The sequence below is a fragment of the Rhinoraja longicauda genome, chromosome 22, assembly GCF_053455715.1.
Source record: "Rhinoraja longicauda isolate Sanriku21f chromosome 22, sRhiLon1.1, whole genome shotgun sequence".
Classification (NCBI taxonomy): Eukaryota; Metazoa; Chordata; class Chondrichthyes; order Rajiformes; family Arhynchobatidae; genus Rhinoraja; species Rhinoraja longicauda.
The window spans coordinates 1,307,470-1,328,211 of NC_135974.1; the positions used below are offsets into that span (position 1 = coordinate 1,307,470).

At 42.9% G+C, this 20,742-nt stretch overlaps 1 protein-coding gene across 1 annotated transcript in view; it reads right to left on the minus strand.

Annotated features, from left to right (window-relative positions):
* LOC144604340 (short transient receptor potential channel 4-associated protein-like) overlaps window positions 1–20,742 on the minus strand; it is a 38,822-nt gene that overhangs the window by 17,674 nt on the left and 406 nt on the right. Inside the window, exons 2-10 of the mRNA XM_078418602.1 lie at window positions 18,067–18,198; window positions 17,385–17,501; window positions 8,667–8,724; window positions 7,938–7,993; window positions 5,909–6,037; window positions 4,046–4,247; window positions 3,505–3,696; window positions 1,110–1,252; window positions 291–419 (exon numbers count right to left, since the gene is read on the minus strand). Coding sequence (XP_078274728.1) covers window positions 291–419; window positions 1,110–1,252; window positions 3,505–3,696; window positions 4,046–4,247; window positions 5,909–6,037; window positions 7,938–7,993; window positions 8,667–8,724; window positions 17,385–17,501; window positions 18,067–18,198 — 1,158 coding nt within the window. The remainder of the gene's footprint in view (window positions 1–290; window positions 420–1,109; window positions 1,253–3,504; window positions 3,697–4,045; window positions 4,248–5,908; window positions 6,038–7,937; window positions 7,994–8,666; window positions 8,725–17,384; window positions 17,502–18,066; window positions 18,199–20,742) is intronic.

Consider the following 20,742-nt stretch of genomic DNA (forward strand, 5'->3'; position numbering starts at 1 on the left):
CTTGCTGCGGTACTTGCACATTTGTTTTGTTGCCGTAACATTATATTCTGTTGCCCTTGTGCATAGTTTGATTATACTCATGAATGGTAAGATTTCCAACTAATCACCACCCTGCCATCACATACACTGATGCTGCTTGACCTGCTGAGGCCCGTCAGCAGGTTGCCTGTTGTACTAAAATGAATGTGTTATCCTGAGCATCTACAACGTTGCATAGTAAATCAGTGGGAATGAGAGAGGCAGTTTCCAAGTTGTGACAAGCCAATGCCCCCAAGCAGCATCATACTTACTGGACTACAATCACAGATTTGGTTCTGCCCATGCAGGACATGACTAGTAGAATGTTTCCTCCAAATCAGTTTATCAAACAGATTATTAAGTCCAGGAATAAGGCAAAATTCTGCCAGCATCTTGTGCACCTGAAAGAACAAGAGAAATTAGTGCTCAGCAGTTCTCTAGATCAATGAGCTCTTCTGTGTTGTAGCATTCAGACTGAGCAGGAGAATCTCAGCGCGAGTTTCCGCTGGTTACCAGACCAAATGTAAATTCCTAATTTTTGCTAAAAGTCGGTCACCCAAATACCAAAGCAAATCACCTCAACTTTAAAAAACAAATGAACCCAAGAGTGACAGGAGCTAAAAAGCAATTGCCAAGGCATCATCAACTTCAAAATAAGGACACTAACAAGGGTTCCCACATGACTCATTCAGTTATGGACACTGAAAAATACTTGAATGGATTTTTCTCTCTGAAGACCATACTCAATCAGGGCGATTTTACTAAAGGTCAGGGAGTTACTCATCGTCTAACTGTATTGTCTACTTGGGGAATATCAAGGGCCAGTAGTAGCCCTGGATTTGGGCTTTCATGAATGAGTTATAAACTAAAATTTGGAAAATTAAGAGAATCCTGCAGGAGTGTTTACTTCCTTAACATTGAAAAACAACCCAAATAAATATATTGAACCCTCAGGCTTCCACTGGGTGCTGCAAGAACCATTCTGGTTGTCTTATTTCCCAACTCGACCCTCATTCGTCTACAATCGTTTTCCTTTCTAACATTGACCCAATACCACAATTGTAAATTTTAGTTCTGTTTTTCTCACTTACCTGATTTCGTTGCCTTCCCATCAGCAGCACACATAACACGTACAACACTTCCACTTTATACATGATCTCGTGCATGATCTTCATGGACTGGGGAAGCCGGCTCCTTAGTTGGCTGGCAGCCAATACACTCTCATCTGCGGACTCTGAGTGCAGAGAGAGATAATTACAAAAAGCCTAGGCGCGCAACCAACAAATTGCTTTGTGGGTCTGTGGAATATATTGTTGAGGTTGTTAGCTTTCAGTTCTAGATTTACTGTGACTAGTGGTGTGCCTCAGGGTTCGGTGCTGTGTCATTGGTTTGGATGAGAACGCATATGGCAAGATTAGCAAGTTTGCAGATGGTATAAAAGTGGGTGGTATTGCAGATGATGAAGATGGTCATTAAAAATTACAGCAGGATCTTGATCGGTTGGCCAGGTGGGCTGAGGAATGGTTGATAGCATTTAATAGAAAAAGGTGAGGTGTTGCATTTTGGGAAGTCTAACATGGGCAGGACCTCACAATGAATGGTAGAGCTCTGTGAAGTGCTATAGAGCATTGGGATCGAGGAGCGCGGGTACATAGTTTCTTGAAGGTGGAGTCGCAGGTAAAGAGTGTGGTCAAAAAGGCTTTTGGCACATTGGCATTCATCAGTTAGTGTATTGAGTATGGAAGTTGGAAGGCCACGTTGCACTTATACAATTTGGTGAGGCAGCATTTAGAGTATTGTGTAGGAAGGAACTGCAGACAAAAATGTTTGAGTAACTCAGCATGACAGGCACCGTCTCTGGAGAGAAAGATTGGTTGACGTTTCCGGTCGAGACCCTTCTTCAGACAGAAAGTCATGGGAAAGGGAAACGCAAGATATAGATGATGATGTAGAAATATAAATCAAATGAATGAAAGATATGCAGAAAAGTGACAATGATAAAGGAAACAGGCCAATGTTAGCTGTTTGCTAGGTGAAAACAAAAACCTGGTGTGACATGGGTGGGGGAGGGATGGAGAGAGAGGGAATACAGGGGTTACTTGAAGTTAGAGAAATCAATATTCATACCACTGGGCTGTAAGCTGCCCAAGCGAAATTTGAGATGCTGTTCCAATTTACGTTTAGCCTCACTCTGCCAATGGAGGAGGCCTATGACAGAAAGGTCAGTGTGGGAATGGGAAGGGGAATTAAAGTGTTTAGCAACCAGGAGATCAGGTAGGTCCAGGCAGACTGAGCGAAGATATTTTGTTCAGTTCTGGGCACCATGTTATAGGAAAAAAGAAGGGTCTCGACCCGAGACGTCACCCATTCCTTCTCTCTTGAGATGCTGCCTGACCCACTGAGTTACTCCAGCATTTTGTGATACCTTTATGTTATAGGAAAGATGTTGTCAAGCTGAAGAGGGTACAAAGAAGATTTACAAGGATGTTGCCAGGACTCATGGGTCTGAGCTATTGGGAGAAGTCAAGTAGGCTGGGACTCTATTTCTTGGAGCACAGGAAGATGAGGGGTGACCTTATAGAGGTGTACAAAATCATGGCAGGAATAGATCTGGTAGAGTCTCTTGCCCAGAGTAGGGGAAATCGAGGACCAGAGGACATAGGTTTAAGGTGAAGGGGAAAAGATTTAATAGGAATCTGAGGAGTAACTTTTTCACACAAAGGGTGGTGGGTGTATGGAACGAGTTGCCAGAGGAGGTAGTTGCGGCAGGGACTGTTCCAACGTTTAAAAAAGTTAGATTGGATAGGTTTGGAGGGATATAGGCCAAATACTGGCAGGTGGGATTAGTGTAGCTGGGACATGTTGGCCAGTGTGGGCAAGTTGGGCTGAAGGGCCTGTTTCCACACTGTGTGACTAAATCTTGAAGAAAAAAGGATGCCCCATAAACATTCCTACACATTGCCAAACACTTCTTGGAGAGAGAAACGGGGATAATGTGTCGATGGCTTTACATCAGAAATGGGAAATGCTTGAAATTAAAGTTTCAATGAAAAGTTTCAAAGAATCCTGGAAAGAACAAGTCTTTACGGAATTTGCATGTTCTCCCTGTGACCTGGTGCGTTTTCTCCAGGTGCTCTGGTTTCCTCCCACATTCCAAAGACGTGCAGGTTTGTAGGTTAATTGGCTTCTGTAAATTGCCCCTCGTATGTAGGATAGAACTAGTGTATTGGTAATCGCTGGATGGCGCAGACTCGGTGGGCCGAAGGGCCTGTTTCCACACTGCATCTCTAGACTAAAATGTTTGCGGCAAGTGGCACAATTGAATGGAAATGAGATATTTAACATTTTTTTTTAGGATATACCGATATGTAAGGAAGGGAAGAGACAGGAGGCTTGTGTGAAGTTTAAGCATATTGCAGCTGCAGTTCTGCACATTCCAACAGTTATTATCAGAAACAGGGTAGATGTTCAAAGAAACAGACGCACCTGTGCTACTGCTTTGGTCAGCCTCTTCACTGGCCATGTGCATTAAAGTATCGATAACTAGTGCATTGTCTAGCCAGGTATACCATTCCTCGAGTTCCTGCAAGAAGTTTGAAGTGCCTGCTGTCTCAGAGACCTTCCGCGTTGCCAGTTTACATAATCGCTCAATGAAACCAGGAATATTCAAGAGGGTGACTAAATTGAGATCAAAAGAAATTACCAGAGGTACATTCTGGTTATAGAATGGATTTCATGTGCAAGAATAAAATAAGCAATGGTGAAAAATGAGCCTCCCAATCTAATGTTCCCAGGATACAGCCCTGATAAAAAAGAATCATGACCATCTCCAATCAACAATTTTTAGATAAATTACAAATACAAATTTATCATTACTAGAGAGGGGTTGTGGCTTCTCACATAACATTGAACATCCTGAATTCTCCCAGATCTATGGTAGGTGACTGGAGTCATGGAGAAAAGAAAATTAAGTCATCAGCTATTGGCTCATGCAAAATGCTGCAGCTGGAGAGATGCATCACTCTACCTTGGTTGATTTCTGCTCGTGAAGGTCCTGCAGCTTTCTTCTGCTGTGCATTTTTGGCAAGCAGCGTGTGTTTGTCATCATTTCCCGTGTCCAGCTCCGAGATAGTCACCGAAAGAATCCGACAGAAATTAGCCAGTTGCTGCTGGTCAAAACTAGCCACCAGATTTGTAAGGTTTGGAATATCCTCCAATTGGATCATCTCCTTGAAATTAAACAAGTCAATGCAAGGTAAGACTAATTCTAAACTATTTTCAAGTTTCTGATATAAAAAAACCTAATTAATACAGAAATTCTAAATACTAAGGCACTAGAGAGTAACCCAAGACTAGTAGACTAAAAATGCTTACTCGTATTTGCTTTTTTATCCAAATTAATGGGGCCAGGCAAGTTAAGCCACCTTTGGCTGTCATTAGATTAATGCAGTTATCCCATCAACTCTGCACATCAATGCTCCAAAAGTTAGACTCAGCAGTTCAGGGTGGAGCAGGTCAGAGAAATTAAAGAAATATTCAGTGACTGTTTACACAAGACACAGGACTTCGTGAAAGTGTACGATTTAAGGTGAGGAGATTTAACGAATTAGCATTACAAACTTAGTATTGGAGAAATTATTCGAATGGAAAGTTATTAAATACACAACCTGATGATATGCATCCTTGGGTTTCGAAGTAGATAATAGGTGAACTGGATGTCCAGTTCCAAATTGCTGAGTGTAGAATGGTTCTCACAGATGCCAGAAAATACAATTCCATTTTAATAAACCAGGAGAGAAAATCTTTAGAACAGGGAACCTGACAGTTGACTGACATAGGAGAAGCAGTCAGGTAGCAAGAGAACTCAGTATTTGCAGAAAACTTTGAAAAAAATGTTAGGTCAAAAGAGGGCGTTGACATGGAACTGATTGATCCGTCACTCTTGAATGGACCTCTCACGAGCTAAGGAAGTACTCCCAACCTTCAAACTGCCTAATTGCAGACCGTGCACTTCTGCAAATCCAGATTTTCCCTGCAGCTGCAACACTACATTCTGCACTTTATAAAAACACAGACTTTCTGTTGCACTCGTGTATAGTACAATTTACCTGGATTACATGCAAAACGATTGTCACTGTATGTCAGAACATGTCACAATAATAAACCATTCACTTTCCCTGAAAATTTTACATGCAATACAGATAGGGTGGTACTGGTGGTGTACGGCACACTTGCCTTCATCAGTCAGGGTGATGAGTATACAAGTCGGCAAGTCATATTGCAGTCCTATAAATCTTTCGTTGGGCCATATTGTGTGGAGTTTTGATCAGCTCAATTTAGAGAAGGTGTGGAGTTTTTGGCGAGGATGCAGAAGAGGCTCACATGGGCTGGAGTGTATTAGCTCTCACGAGATATTGGACAAACATGCATTGTTTTACCTGAAATGTTGGAAGCTGAAGAGTGATCGGATAGATATATATAAAATCCATGCAAGTTGCAAAGATAGGGCAGATAGTCAGAGTCATGTAACCAATCAACTAATACGTTGTTGGGATGCGAGGGGAAAGTGCAGCACCCAGCGAGAAGTTATGCAGTCATGGGAAGAACACGGTAATGGTCTTGGACAGCCCCTAAAGTCAGATGTAATCAGGTCTCCAGAGCTATGAGGCAGTGGTGCCAACCACTTGGAAGGAGAATCTTTTTGATGAAGACGACCTGGAATTGAAAACTCAAGGCCCAGATGTTCCAAATTTTGATAATCTGGAGTTAAAGAGGGAGGCTGTGAGAACATGCATCCAGATTAATCTCTAAACCATGGGCTGGAAAGGAACAAATATATCAGAAGATCATAATTGTTCTAAAACACAACATTTGTGAGTAACATACAGACCTTTTTAACTCCCAGGATATCCTCTATTAGTGTAGCTGTTTGCAAAAAGGTCTTCTTGTTTGTCATGAGTGTGAAGAGGAACAGTACAAAGTCATTCCTTTCTGAGAGGCGCTTCGTTACTCCATCAGTCTAAAAATAAGCGAGAATGCTGCATCATCTGCCTTGCAAGAATTTTTTTTAAATGGCATGTGGAAAGAGAGAGGAAGTAGGGATGACTGTATTACTCTTCAAAAAAGTTACCATCGGCTTGATAGCTCCAAAGGCATGCTGGAGCTTCCAGTTGATAGCCATTTAACTCCCCTTTGCATTCCCAAGCCAATCTCTCTGACGTTGGCCTCCTCCATTGCCAGAGTGACAACACACTCAACTGGAGGAACAGCACCTCATTTTGTACTTGGGCAGCTTGCAACCCAACGGTATGAATTTCAAATTCTCTAATTTCAAGTAATACCCCCTTCTAACCTCCCCCCCCTTTCCCTGAACCCTCCCTAACCAAACCATGCACACATGTTTCTCTCACCATCCTAATCACCCCAATCCTTTCCTTTGTTACTCATCTCCCATCACCGAGGCCCATATTTCCATTGTATTCCCTTTCTTTCCCCCTCCCTGTTCCCTTCCAGCCATATCCCTCTCTCTAACTTTACATTGCACTCCTTCTCTTCCTTCCTTATCTGATACGCTTTTGTCTCCTTCTCATCTCCAGCCTTACTCCACCCATTTTCCAATTACCCCCGCACCTGTATTTACCCATTACTTGCCAGGCTTTGCTCTACCCCAGCTCTTTTCCAGTTTGCTTCTTCCACTCCATTAATCTAAAGGATCCCAACTTGAAGCATCATCTGTTCAATCCTTCCACAGATGCTGCTGGCCCCAAGGAGTTTCTCCAGTACTTTTTTGCTCAAGATTCCAGCATCTGCAGTTTCCAAAATGCAGAGTCTGTTCACTTGTACCGCTTGTACTGCATCACTGAAATAAAATCTTGGCTTCAATCAAATTTCCTCAAACTCAATTGCAACAAATCTGAAATCATCATCATTGGTCCAAAAACGCTCACCAAATCCACCCAAAACTTCATCCTCAACATTGATGGTCTCCCAGTATCCACCTCCCCTCACATCCGAATCTTGGAATCATCTTTGATCAAACCCTCTCCTTCGACAAACACATCACAAAGACAGCCTTCTTCCACCTCAAAAACATTGCCCGTCTCCGTCCATCCCTCTCCTCCACAGCTGCAGAAACCCTCATCCACGCCTTCATCACCTCCCGTCTGGACTACTGCAACAGCCTCCTCTATGGCGCACCCTCAAAAATCATCAGTAAACTTCAATACATTCAAAACTCCGCTGCCCGTCTACTCACCCACACCCCGATCCGTGACCATATCACCCCCGTCCTTTACAAACTCCACTGGCTCCCCATCCCCCAGAGAATCCAGTACAAAATCCTCCTCATAACCTACAAAGCCCTCCATAACCTGGCCCCATCCTACCTGAACGACCTCCTCCACAGGCACACTCCCACCTGCACCCTCCGCTCTGCTGCTGCCAATCTCCTATCCCCCCACATCCGGACCAAACTCAGATCCTGGGGGGACAGGGCTTTCTCCATCGCTGCTCCCACCCTATGGAACTCACTACCCCAAACCGTTAGAGACTCCTCCACACTCACCACATTCAAAACATCGCTGAAGTCTCACCTGTTCAGTACTGCCTTCAACCACTGAAGGTCACCTCACCTTCTGTCTCCTTTCTCTGTTCGTTTACTTATTTACTTATTTATCTATTTATTCATTTATTCATTTCCCTATGTTCTCTAAATCTCTGTAAAGCGTCTTTGAGTATATGAAAAGCGCTATATAAATGTAATGCATTATTATTATTATTAAATCAAAAAGAGGACCCTTTAAAGAAAAATCTGCAATTAAGTATATTTACATCTTATCAACTTCAGTTTGGGACCTCAAATTACTCGGTGTGGAAATTTACTGAGTATGACCACAAAAGACACATCAAATCTCACTTACACAGATACAGGTGTTGTATAATATACTTAGGCAATCCTTTATCAAGTCTTCACTCACTGCAACACAAACAAAGCAAAACAAAATGTAAGATTTGGCAAAGCTTACATTTTAATGTTAAAATGTCACCATTTCTAAGTGCTTCCTTAACATGACAGTAAAAAAAAGGTGCTCCAGGTAGGCAGGATCTGCAAAGTACAATTCAGCAATCTCCTTTCAATTTCAGTCATTAACATTAATGCAAATATTCCACCAGTTTTTTTGAAAATCTTCTCTAAAAATCTTGGGCCAGTTAGAGATTTATGCACCTGGATCCAGAGTTCTTCCAGTTCATTTACAGGTACTGATGGGGTTCCATTCACTTACATCGATCACCATCTGTTTCAAGATCTTTATTTTCCAAAATCAGATTCAGTTCAAATTATGATGCCCCTGCTATACCTCCCCTTTATTTACATTTTAGCGAAAGGATAAATGAGCATTATGCCTTAGTGTTGCTGATGTGCAGTGCGAGAAGGCTCGCAAATTTGTGTTGCTTTTCCTGTCCCCAAGGCAGCATTTCACTGCATATTGGCAAAGAAAGGGCATAAAATGCTGGCCTTGCCAGCAAACTCCATAATCCCACACATCCATAAAATTAAACATTCACCAATGCACCATGGTGGATGATGCTGTGATTAAGCCAGAGGTTAAAATTAATTTGGTATGAACATTTAATAACACAGTCCTTACTTTTCTGCTTCTTTTTCTGTGGTGCGAGTGTTGGCCGCATGAGGATTTCAACTAAAAGCTGTAAAAGAAAGCAGCATGGAACATTATTGAAACAATGGTTCCAAGAGCTACCACAGTCAGAGAATAAAAAGATTTTCTGTTTATTAATAACAGCCATCCATGGGCTAAAGGAGACAAAAAATTGACCTGAAGGATTATAAATGATTAAAGGGCATCAACCTGAAATGTTAGGCATCTCCACTAATGCGGCTCGACTGGTTAAGTATTTCCAGAATGTTAGTTTAGAGATGCAGCATGGAAATATGCTCTTTAGCCCACTAAATCCATACCAACCATTCAATTTTCATCCTGCACTCAAATTCACTTGGACCAATTTCTATCCATCACTCAAATTCACTTGGACCATCTCCGACACCACCCTCCCCTTTCGTGATCTCACTGTCTCCATCACAGGAGATAGGCCATCGACTGATGTCGATTATAAACCTACTGACTCCCTCAGCGAGCTAGACTACACTTCCCAGCCTGCCTCCCCCCAGTTGCAACAGGGCAGAGTCCCCCTAGCCTATTCCTCACCTTTCACCCTATCAGCCGTCACATACAGCACATAATCCTCCATCATTTTAACCACCTCCAACAGGATCAAAACCACTAGCCATATCTTCCCATTTCCACCCCTTTCTGCAGAGACTGTTCCCTCCTCAACTCCCTGGTTAACTGATCCCTTCCCACCAAACTACCTCCTCCCCAGGTACCTTCCCCATCAACCGCAGGAGATGCAACACCTGTCCCTACACACCTCTCAACTCTGTCCAGGCACCCCGATAATCCTTTCAGGTGGGCAGAGGTTCACTTGCACCTCCTCCAACCTCATCTACTATGTCTGCTGTTCCAGGTATTGACTCCAGTATAACAGCAGGACCAAGCGCAGACTCGGCGATTGTTTCGTTGAACATCTTCTCTCTGTCAGCCTCTGCCTACTTGACCAAAACATTTAACTCCCCATTCCCACACTGATCTTCCCCCTCCATTGTCAGTGAGGCCAAACGTAAATTGGAGAACAGCATCTCATATTTCACTCGGGCAGCTTACAACCCAGCATTATGAATGCTGATTTCTCTAACTTCACATAATGCTTACATCTCCTCTCTCTCCGTCCCACCATCCTAGTCATCATACTAGTTTTACTGTCGTCCTGTTAATTTCCTTTTGGTATACTCATTATCACCCAAGATAGACTCAAATAGACTCAAATGGAGTAACTCAGCGGGACAGGCAGCATCTCTGAATAGAAGGAATGGGTGATATTTCAGGTCGAGTCCATTCTTCAGACTTCAGAGTCTGAAGAAGGGTCTCGACCTGAAATGTCACCCATTCCTTCTATCCAGAGATACTGTCTGTTCCACTGAGTCAGTTCAGCATTTTGTCTATGTTCGGTATAAATCAGCAGTTCCTTCCTACTACCCATTATCAACTATCGCACAGCCAACAATAGCTTATTGTGTGCCTCACATTTCCTTAGTATCCTTGCTTTTTGTATATCTTCCATTCATTTCCCCTCGGTACCGTCTATATCTCTCGCTCCCCTTTCCCCCGACACTCAGTCTGAAGAAAGGTCTCAACCCGAAACATCATCGATTCCTTTTCTCCAGAGAGGCTGCCAGACCCGCTGACTTACTACAGCCTTTTGTGTCTGTCTTCAGTTTAAACCAGCATCTGCAGTCCTCCCTACGCTAATCATCAACCACCTGTTCATACTAGTTCTAAGTTATACCACCTTCCCATCCACTGCTAACACACTGGGAGCAATTTGCAGAAGCCAATTAACCAACAAACCCACACATCTTTGGGATGCGAGAGGAAATCGAAGGACTCGGGAGAAACCCATGTGCCCACAGGGAGAATGTGCAAACTCCACACAGCATCCAAGGTCAGGATTGTACCCAGGTATCTGGCATTGAGGCAGAAGCTTTACCAGCTGAACCTGTGTGCAGCCCTAAAGTTTTTACTTCAGACTCCCAGCCTCAGCAATATTTGGCATTTAGATTATATTTCATTATTTTTATTTTTTTTACACAGCATTCTATTAGGTTTAAGATGCAATGTAAAATCAAAATCAGTTGCTGAATCAAGTAAAAACAGAAATAGCTGGAAATACTCAGCAGCTCAGGCAGCACCCATGTAAAGAAAAACATTACATTTCAGATTAAAGACCCTTCATCAGAACTGATGAGGTGCGATAGTATTTTTTGGCATTTTTTGTTTTTATTTCAGATTTCCAGTATCTGCAGTCCTTTTGATTTTTGTTCAGTTACTACAGCAAACAGTTGCAGTGTCTCTGAACTTAAGAGATGAAAGACACCCGTAAGAAGCTAGATTTCCTACTAGGAAAGGAGAGGATTCATGACGGGACAACGGTGGAGAGAGTCAACAGTTTCAAGTTCCTGAGTACGCAGATCTCTGGAGATATATCCTGGGCCCAGCACATCGATGCAATACACAAAGAAAGCTCACCAATGCCTCTACTTCCTCAGATGATTAAGGAGATTCAGCATGTTGCAGAACACTATTAAACTCCTACAGGTAACAGTAGAGAGAATGCTACATCACAGCCTGATTTGGCTTCTCGAAAACCCAAGAATGAAGGATGCCACAGAAAATAGTGGACATTACAGGTATTGACCTTCTCACTGTCAAAGGGATCTGCAGGAAATGCTGCTTCAGAAAGTCAGCCAATATCAAAGATGCACACCGCCAAGGCCAGGCTCTCATCTCACTGCTACCAACCGAAAACAAAAAGCTTTTCATTGTACCTCGGTACACGTGACAATAAACTCAATGTGAACCGTGACCTCCAGGTTCAAGAACAACTTCTTTCCATAACTAACATCCTAATCTGAGGCGGATTTTTCAACACCGGGAGCAGCGAGAATACGAAGCGAGCTGCCAGAGGAAGTGGTAGAGGCCTGTACAATTACAATGTTTTAAAAATCATTTGGACAGATTCAGAGATAGAAAACAGGTGCCGAGTAGGCCATTCGGCCCTTTAAGCCAGCACCACTATTGAATATGATCATGGCTGATCATCCAAAATCAGTACCCCGGATAGGAGGGATATAAACCAAATGCGGCTCAGAAAGACAACTTTTTGGTCAGTATGGACGTTGGGCCAAAGGGGCTATTTCTGTGCGATGTGACTGTTATTCTACATCTTGAATGTTATAGCTGCAATCAATATTTCATGTTACAAAACCATTACCCAGCAGTAATGTAACACCAGGTTCCCAAACTCTTCAACAGAATATGGCAGGATAATCATTTGATGGAATGTGTTCTCAATTTTCACAAATAAAGCTGCGTTGACGGCAAAGATGCAAAATAGCAGCTTACACTCTCACTATTAAAAGACAGCTACCATGTGCAAAAACAAACCCAAAGAAAGACTTAATAAAATGAAACATAGAAAATAGGTGCAGGAGTAGGCCATTCGGCCCTTCAAGCCAGCACCGCCATTCATTCTGATCATCCACAATCAGTAACCCGTGCCTGCCTTCTCCCCATCTCCCTTGATTCCACTAGCCCCTACAGCTCTATCTAACTCTCCCTTAAATTCATGCAGTGATTTGGCCTCCACTGCCCTTTGTGGCAGAGAATTCCACAAATTCACAACTCTCTGGGTGAAAAAGTTCCTTTTCACCTCAGTTTAAAATGGCCTCCCCTTTATTCTAAGACTGTGGCCCCTGGTTCTGGACTCCCCCAACATTGGGAACATTTTTCCTGCATCTAGCTTGTCCAGTCCTTTTATAATTTTATATATCTCTTTAAGATCCCATCTTATCCTTCTAAACCCTGCAACCTCCTAACATCCTCTTCGCAGTTCACACTGCCACCCAGCTTTGTGTCATCTGCAAACTTGCTAGTGTTACTTCCAATTCCTTCATCCAAATCATTAATATATATGGTAAATAGTTGCGGCCCCAACACCAAGCCTTGCGGCACTCCACTCGCCACTGCCTGCCATTCTGAAAACGATCCATTTACTCCTTTTTGCTTCCTATCTGCCAACCAATTCTCTATCCATGTTAACACTCTATCCCCAATACCATGTGCTCTAATTTTGCTCACCAATCTCCCATGTGGGACCTTATCAAAGGCTTTCTGAAAGTCTAGATACACTACATCCACTGGCTCCCCTTCATCCATTTTACTTGTCACATCCTCAAAAAATTTCAGAAGATTAGTCAAGCATGATTTCCCTTTCATAAATCCATGCTGACTTGGACTTATCCTTTTACTGCTATCCAAATGCACTGTTATTACCTCTTTAATAATTGACTCCAGCATCTTCCGCACCACCGATGTCAGGCTCAAGGGCCTGTCCCACTTAGGCGATCTTTTTGGCGACTGCCAGCGACTGTCAAAGTCGTAGCAGATCGCCGAACAAAATAACCGTACGACGATGTCCATGACAATGACCACGACAACCCCCGCGACAAGGTAAGACAACCTACCACATAGGCGACGGCAAGCTGACGAAAACCGGCGACTCAGTCTTCGCTACCTTGGACGTCCACTACGACATGGACCACGGCAAGCAAGACAACCAATGAAAACCTGCACTTATGTGGAGGTCTCACAAGCACAGCTCACACATGAACAAACCGTCAGCATTGTCGTGGACATCGTCGTTATTTTGTTCGGCGATCTGCTACAACTTTGAGAGTCACCGGCAGTCGCCAAAAAGATCGCCTAAGTGGGACAGGCCCTTAACTGGTCTGTAATTCCCCGTTTTCTCTCTCTCGCTCCTTTCTTGAAAAGTGGGGTAACATTAGCTATCCTCCAATCCACAGGAATTGATCCTGAATCTATTGAACATTGGAAAATGATCACCAATGCGTCCACTATTTCTAGAGCCACCTCCCTGAGTACCCTGGGATGCAGACCATCAGGCCCTGGGGATTTATCAACCTTAAGTCCCATCAGTCTACCCAATACTATTTCTTGCCTAATGCAAATTTCTTTCAGTTCCTCTATCCCCCTAGATCCTCTAGTACATCTGGGAGATTGTTTGTGTCTTCCTTAGTGAGGACAGATCCAAAGTACCGGTTCAACTCATCTGCCATTTCCTTGTTACCGATAATATTTCACCCGTGTCTGCCTTCAAGGGACCCACATTTGTCTTTGCTAATTTTTTTCTCTTAACATATATAAATAAGCTTTTACTGTCCTTCTTTATATTCTTGGCTAGCTTCCCGTCGTACTTCATCTTTTCAGCCCGTATTGCCACCTTCTGTGGTCCTTTGAAAGTTTCCCAATCCTCTGGCTTCCTGCTACTCATTGCTGTGTTATACATCTTTTCTTTTAGTTTTATTCCATCCCTAACTTCCCTTGTCAGCCACGGTTGCCTCCTACTCCTCTTAGAATCTTTCTTCCACTTTGGAATGCAACACTAACTGCAACAATAACACGTCCGATTTAACCTTCTCCCTTTCAAATTGCAGATTAAAACTAATCATATTATGATCACTACCTCCAAGCGGCTCCTTTACCTCGAGTTCTCTTTATCAAATCTGGTTCATTGGACAACATTAAATCCAGAATTGCCCTTTCACTGGTAGACTCCAGCACAAGCTGTTCTAAGAATCCATCTCGGAAGCACTTTACAAACTCTCTTTCTTGGGGCCCAGATCCAACATGATTTTTCCAGTCTACCAGCATATTGAAATCCCCCATCACCACAGTGGCATTACCTTTGTTACATGCCAGCTTTAATCCTGTTGCAACTTACACCCTACATCCAGGCTACTATTTGGGGGTCTGCAGACAACTCCAATTAGTGTCTTCTTACCTTTACAATTCCTCAACTCTATCCACAGTGACTCTACTTCGTCAGTCCCTATGTCACCCCTCGCAAGGGACTGAATTTTGTCCCTCACCAACAGAGCTACCCCTCCTCCTCTGCCCACCTGCCTGTCCTTTCTATAGGATGTATAACCCTGAATATTAAGTTCTCAGGCCCGATCCTCCGGCAGCCACGTCTCTGTAAACCCCACAATGTCATAGGAAACATCATTTCATGTAATAAATCATGAGAGGAATGGATTGGGCAGATGCACAAGTCTCTTGCCCAGAGAAGATGAATCGAGGACCAAAGGACATGGAATCCAGAACCAGGGGCCACAGTTTAAGAATAAGGGGTAGGCCATTTAGAACAGAGATGAGAAAGTACTTTTTCACACAGACACTTGTGAATCTGCGGAATTCTCTGCCTCAGAAGGCAGTGGAGGCCAATTCTCTGGATGTTTTCAAGAGAGTTAGATACAACTCTAAAAGATAGCGGAGTCAAGTGATATGGGGAGAAAGCAGGGACGGGGTACTGATTGTGGATGATCAGCCATGATCACAGTGAATGGCACAAAGGGCCTAGTGGCCTACTTCTGCACCTATTGTCTACTGTTTAAGGTGAAGGGGAAAAGATTTAATAGAAATCTGAGGAGTAACCTTTTCACACAAAGGGTGGCAGGTGTATGGACAAGCTGCCAGAAGAGGTAGTTGAGGCAGGGACTATCTCGACATTTAAGAAACATTTAGACAGGTACATGGATTTTGGCCATTCCACCCTTCAAGCTAGCACTGCCATTCAATAGGAGGGATATGAACCAAATGTGGATCAATCACAGGTGGATAAACCTCACATGGATAAATGAGAGGTTATCCACTTTGGTGGCAAGAACAAGGCAGATTATTATCTGAATGGTGTGTAAGAAAGAACTGCAATGCTGGTTTAAATCGAAGGTAGACAAAATACGGGAGTAACTCCAGGCTGCGTCTCTGGAGAGAAGGAATGAGTGATGTTTTGGGTCAAGACCCTTCTACAGACTGCTCCGAATGGTGTCAGATTAAGAAAAGGGGAGGTGCAAGAGACCAGGGTGTCCTTATACATTAGTCGCTGAAAGTAAGCATGCAGTTACAGCAGGCAGTGAAGAAAGCAAATGGCATGTTGGCCTTCATAGTGAGAGGATTTGAGTGTAGGAGCAAGGAAGTCCTACTGCAGTTGTACAGGGCCCTGGTGAGATCACACCTAGATTATTGTGTGCAGTTTTGGTCTCCTAATTTGAGAAAGGACATTCTTGCCATTGTGGGAGTGCAGCTGAGAGGTTCACCAGGATAATTCCCGGGATGTCAGGACTGACATGTGATGAAAGAATGGATTGACTGGGCTTATATTCACTGGAATTCAGAAGGATGAGAGGGGATCTTATAGAAATATAAAAATCTTAAGGGATTGGACAGGCTAGATGCAGGAAAAATGTTTCCCATGTTGGGGGAGTCCAGAACCAGGGGTCACAGTTTAAGAATAAGGGGTAGGCCATTTGGGACTGAGATGAGGAAAAACTTTTTCACCCGGAGAGTTGCGAACCTGTGGAATTCTCTGCAACAGAAGGCAGTTGAGGCCAATTCACTGGATGTTTTCAAGAGAGTTAGATTTAGTTCAGGCTAATGGAATCAAGGGATATGGGGAGAAAGTAGGAACAGGGTACTGATTTTGGATGATCAGCCATGATCATATTGGATGGCAGTGCTAGCTTGAAGGGTGGAATGGCCTACTGCTGCACCTATTTTCTATGTTTTTATACACAGTCAGGTGGGACTAGTGTAGCTGAGATATGTTACATAGAAACATAGAAAATAGGTGCAGGAGTAGGCCGTTCGGCCCTTCGAGCCCATTCGGGCCATTCAATATGATCATGGCTGATCATCCAACTCAGAATCCTGTACCTGCCTTCTCTCCATACCCCCTGATCCCTTTAGCCACAAGGGCCACATCTAACTCCCTCTTAAATATAGCCAATGAACTGGCCTCAACTACCTTCTGTGGCAGAGAATTCCACAGATTCACCACTCTGTGTGAATAAAAACGTTCTCATCTCGGTCCTAAAAGACTTCCCCCTTATCCTTAAACTGTGACCCCTTGTTCTGGACTTCCTCAACATCGGGAACAATCTTCCTACATCTAGCCTGTCCAACCCCTTAAGAATTTTGTAAGTTTCTAAAAGATCCCCCCTCAATGGGGAGAAGGCAGGAACGGGGTACTGATTGAGAGTGATCAGCCATGATCGCATTGAATGGCGGTGCTGGCTCGAAGGGCTGAATGGCCTACTCCTGCACCTATTGTCTATTGTCTATAATCTTCTAAATTCCAGCGAGTACAAGCCGAGTCTATCCAGTCTTTCTTCATAAGAAAGTCCTGCCATCCCAAGAATCAATCTCAATGTTGGCCGGTGTGGGCAGGTTGGGCCTGTTTCCACGGTATCACTCTATGACTATCAGTGATCTTACAGTGTCCAACAGGCAATGAACTAATTAAGCCGAGCAAGCCAATATCTAGTATTTATAATCCTAATTATGCTTCTAAACTCAATATACAATACAATTTACAATCTGTACAGTACAAGCACACATTAGTTCGATACTAGTCAGTATTCAACAGGCAAAGAAAGGAATATCTTGAGGAAAAAACCTAATGATAAAAGTTATTCCTCTGTTCTCGCTATTCACGATTTTAAACTTTCAGCAAGATAAATTATTTTGCTTGTCAAATGGTACTTCATAGCAGCTCATTGTTCCAAAGTGTTTGATAAAATATGTTATTCATATTCTAAAATACCTTCAGTGTATTATTTACAAGCTATGTATATTACTTGTTGCAATACTTACATCCACTCCACCAAAAAGATCGAAAATGTGCGTGTTGGGAAATTTGGATTCTTGGGCACCTTTCACATCCTCCGTCACAAATGCCATTGCTTCCATCGAGAGGAGTGGAGCAATCTCCTATACACACAAGGGCAATGAATGAAACATTAAACCCCAACCAACCAAACTTAAGCAGCCAAATCTGTTCATCCCAGCCCATCCTGATGAAACTTTTCTTCTTGGGCTGGGTGTGGAGCAATAATATGCACAATTCTAGACCAAGACAGATTATTGTTCCCCCTTTCAGAATTTAACTTACTTATGCTATCCATCATCTTCCATTTGTATCAAGAGTTTCAAAATCATTATTTTCTGTATTCCTAATATTGTAAAATTGCCAAACAACAGTACTGAGGTTAGCCTGAAGTCTACAACCCTAATGCTCACCCTCAAAGTGACACGCAAAGTGAGCCAAAACAAAGTTAAAAGAAAATTGATCCTTAATAATAGGAATGTGACAAAGTTTCTAGCAGGAGGATCAAGAAACCATGTACTGATGACAATTCAGACTTGAAACATTAATCGATTCTCTCTTTTTCCACAGACCCTGTGTGAACTGAGTACTTCAAGCATATTCTGTATTTCTAAAGCTCTGATGTAGCTCTCTTTAAACTGACACAAAGTATGTTGCACCATAATTTACCTTTAAGATTCCTTGGCACAGCAAGAGATCATCATTGTTGGGTTGGCTGTTTTCATATAATTTCTGTACCAGATGAGGAATGCCATTCCATTTTGCAATTTTATCCCTCTCTCGGAGCAAGGAGTCTGGAATCTGCAAACAGAAACAGAAAAAGCTTATTATGTGCTCCAACCACAGGCTGTGATGAGGAAATTCAAACTTGAAAAATGGATATAGTTAGAGTCATACAGTGCAAAAATAGGTTCTTAAGTCCTCATTTACTTCAACCATCAAGTATCGATCTATATCGTTATGTTGCAGGTAAATGTTATGTACCTGCAAGTTATATTGCATTGACTATTCAATGTTGGGAGAGAAACTGCTTCCACCACCTTCTCAGGCAGTGTCACAATACTAACCACGTCCCATACATTCACGTCCAAATCATTAATACAAATAGCAAAGAGTGTACCCAGCACAGGCTCGTGAGAACCACTTGTTACACGCCTCCAGTCTGATCAGGCCCCAGGAATTTACCTATCTTAATGTGCTTGAAGATCTCCAGCACCTCCTTTTCTTCAAATGAGGACTCTGCAAGCATTATTATTTAGCACCCCCCCCCCCCCCCAATCTGACAACCACTCCATACAAGGTTATGTTTTTTTTTGTGAAAAGCAGATACACTTATCGTGCACTGAGAAAAAGTGGAGAAAGATCATCAATGCGTCTTTTAGGTCAAATTCAAGGGAACTGATGAACTGACTCAACTCTAATCTTCCACCACATAAATTCTGGCTGCACATTAATGAAGCACAGGGGTTTAAAAAAAAAATCCTGGTCATCATTACCGACAACTAGTTGTCATTTTGAATTTTCAGCTTGTATTGCCATGGATTGTTACTCCAGTACTTTAAACAATGCACTGCCACTAATGTAATGCAGTTTAAAGAAGGGTTCCGACCAGATACGTCACCTATTGCTTTTCTCCAGAGATGCTGCATGACCCGCTGAGTTACTCCAGCATTTTTTAGTTAAGATAATACTACTGGGTACGAGGCTAATAAGATATGTGTAGACTGTAGTGCCTTTCTGCACATTTTACACTCTTGGTCACACAAATAGAGATGGGAATCTATTGTATATCGCAATCATAGAAACAATGAAAATAGGTGCATTAAGAGGCCATTTGGCCCTTCAAGCCAGCACCGCCATTCATTGTGATCATGGCTGATCATCCACAATCAGTAACCTGTGCCTGCCTTCTCCCCATATCCCTTGGTTCCACTAGCCCCTAGAGCTCTATCTAACTTTCTTTTAAATTCATCCAGTGAATTGGCCTCCACTACCTTCTGTGGCAGAGATTTCCACAAATTCATAACTCTGGGTGAAAAAGTTTCTTCTCACCGCAGTTTTAAATGGCCTCCCCTTTATTCTTAGACTGTGGGTCCTGGTTCTGGACTCCCCCAACATTGGGACCATTTTTCCTGCATCTAGCTTGTCCAGTCCTTCTATACATCTCTATAAGATCCCCTCTCATCCTTCTAAACTCCAGTGAATACAAGCACAGTCTTTCCTCGTATGACAGTCCCTCCATCCCAGGGATTAACCTCGTGAACCTGCGCTGCACTGCCTCAATAGCAAGGACGTCCTTCCTCAAATTAGGAGACCAAAACTGCACACAATACTCCAGATGTGGTCTCACCAGGGGCCTATACAACTGCAGAAGGACCTCCTTGCTCCTTGGATCATGAAGATCCAAGAACTAATATGAAATGTTCTGCGAATGGGGAGGTGGCAGAAATAGGGTACACAAAAAGATCATCATAACTGTGTTGAATGGAGCAGGCCTAGAGTCCAATTTATTTTTCTGTGCTTCTATCACCAAGGGGATGTATTTCCCAAAGTTCTTGGGTTTGCATAATTCTACAGGACCTACTTGACAATGTAATACCTCAGGTTTTACCTATTATGAATGGACAAATAAGATGGGATGATTGTTAGAGACAAACAAGAAAAAACATTTCAACAAAATTAGTGCAGACACAAAATGCTGGAGTAACTCAGCGGGTCAGGCAGCGTCTCGGGAGAGAAGGAATGGGTGATGTTTCGGGTCGAGACTCTTCTTCAATCAGATTGAAGAAGGGTCTCGACCTGAAACGTCACCCATTCCTTCTCTCCCGAGATGCTGCATGACCCGCTGAGTTACTCCAACATTTTGTGTCTACATTCGATTAAAACAACATCTGCAGTTTTTTTCCCTCAACAAAATTAATAATAGTGCAATCAAAATGTAGAAACATGGAACTGCAGATGCTGTCTGGACAGTCACAATAACAGCAAGTAGACAGTTTATTGTTCCAGAAGAGATCAAAGTACCCGTATTTACGCTTAAATTTGCTCCTGGCGATATGTATCTAGCTTAAATTTTCTTTGTAATTAAAATCGATTTTAATTTTCGCCAAACTCCTTTGACTATAATTCGATTGAACCTTCTGTTATCCAAGTTTTATTTTCACGAATGATAAGTCCTATTCAGGAACTATTCCGAAGCGAATACTATTAGTCATTCACCTCTATGTATACATTACCCCCCTCCCCCCTCCCGTAACACTTGGTGCCAAGTTGTTACGCTGCACCCCGGTGAGGCGGACAATGAGCCCCGAAATAATGCGCAGCCAACACATGCCTTCCACCGAA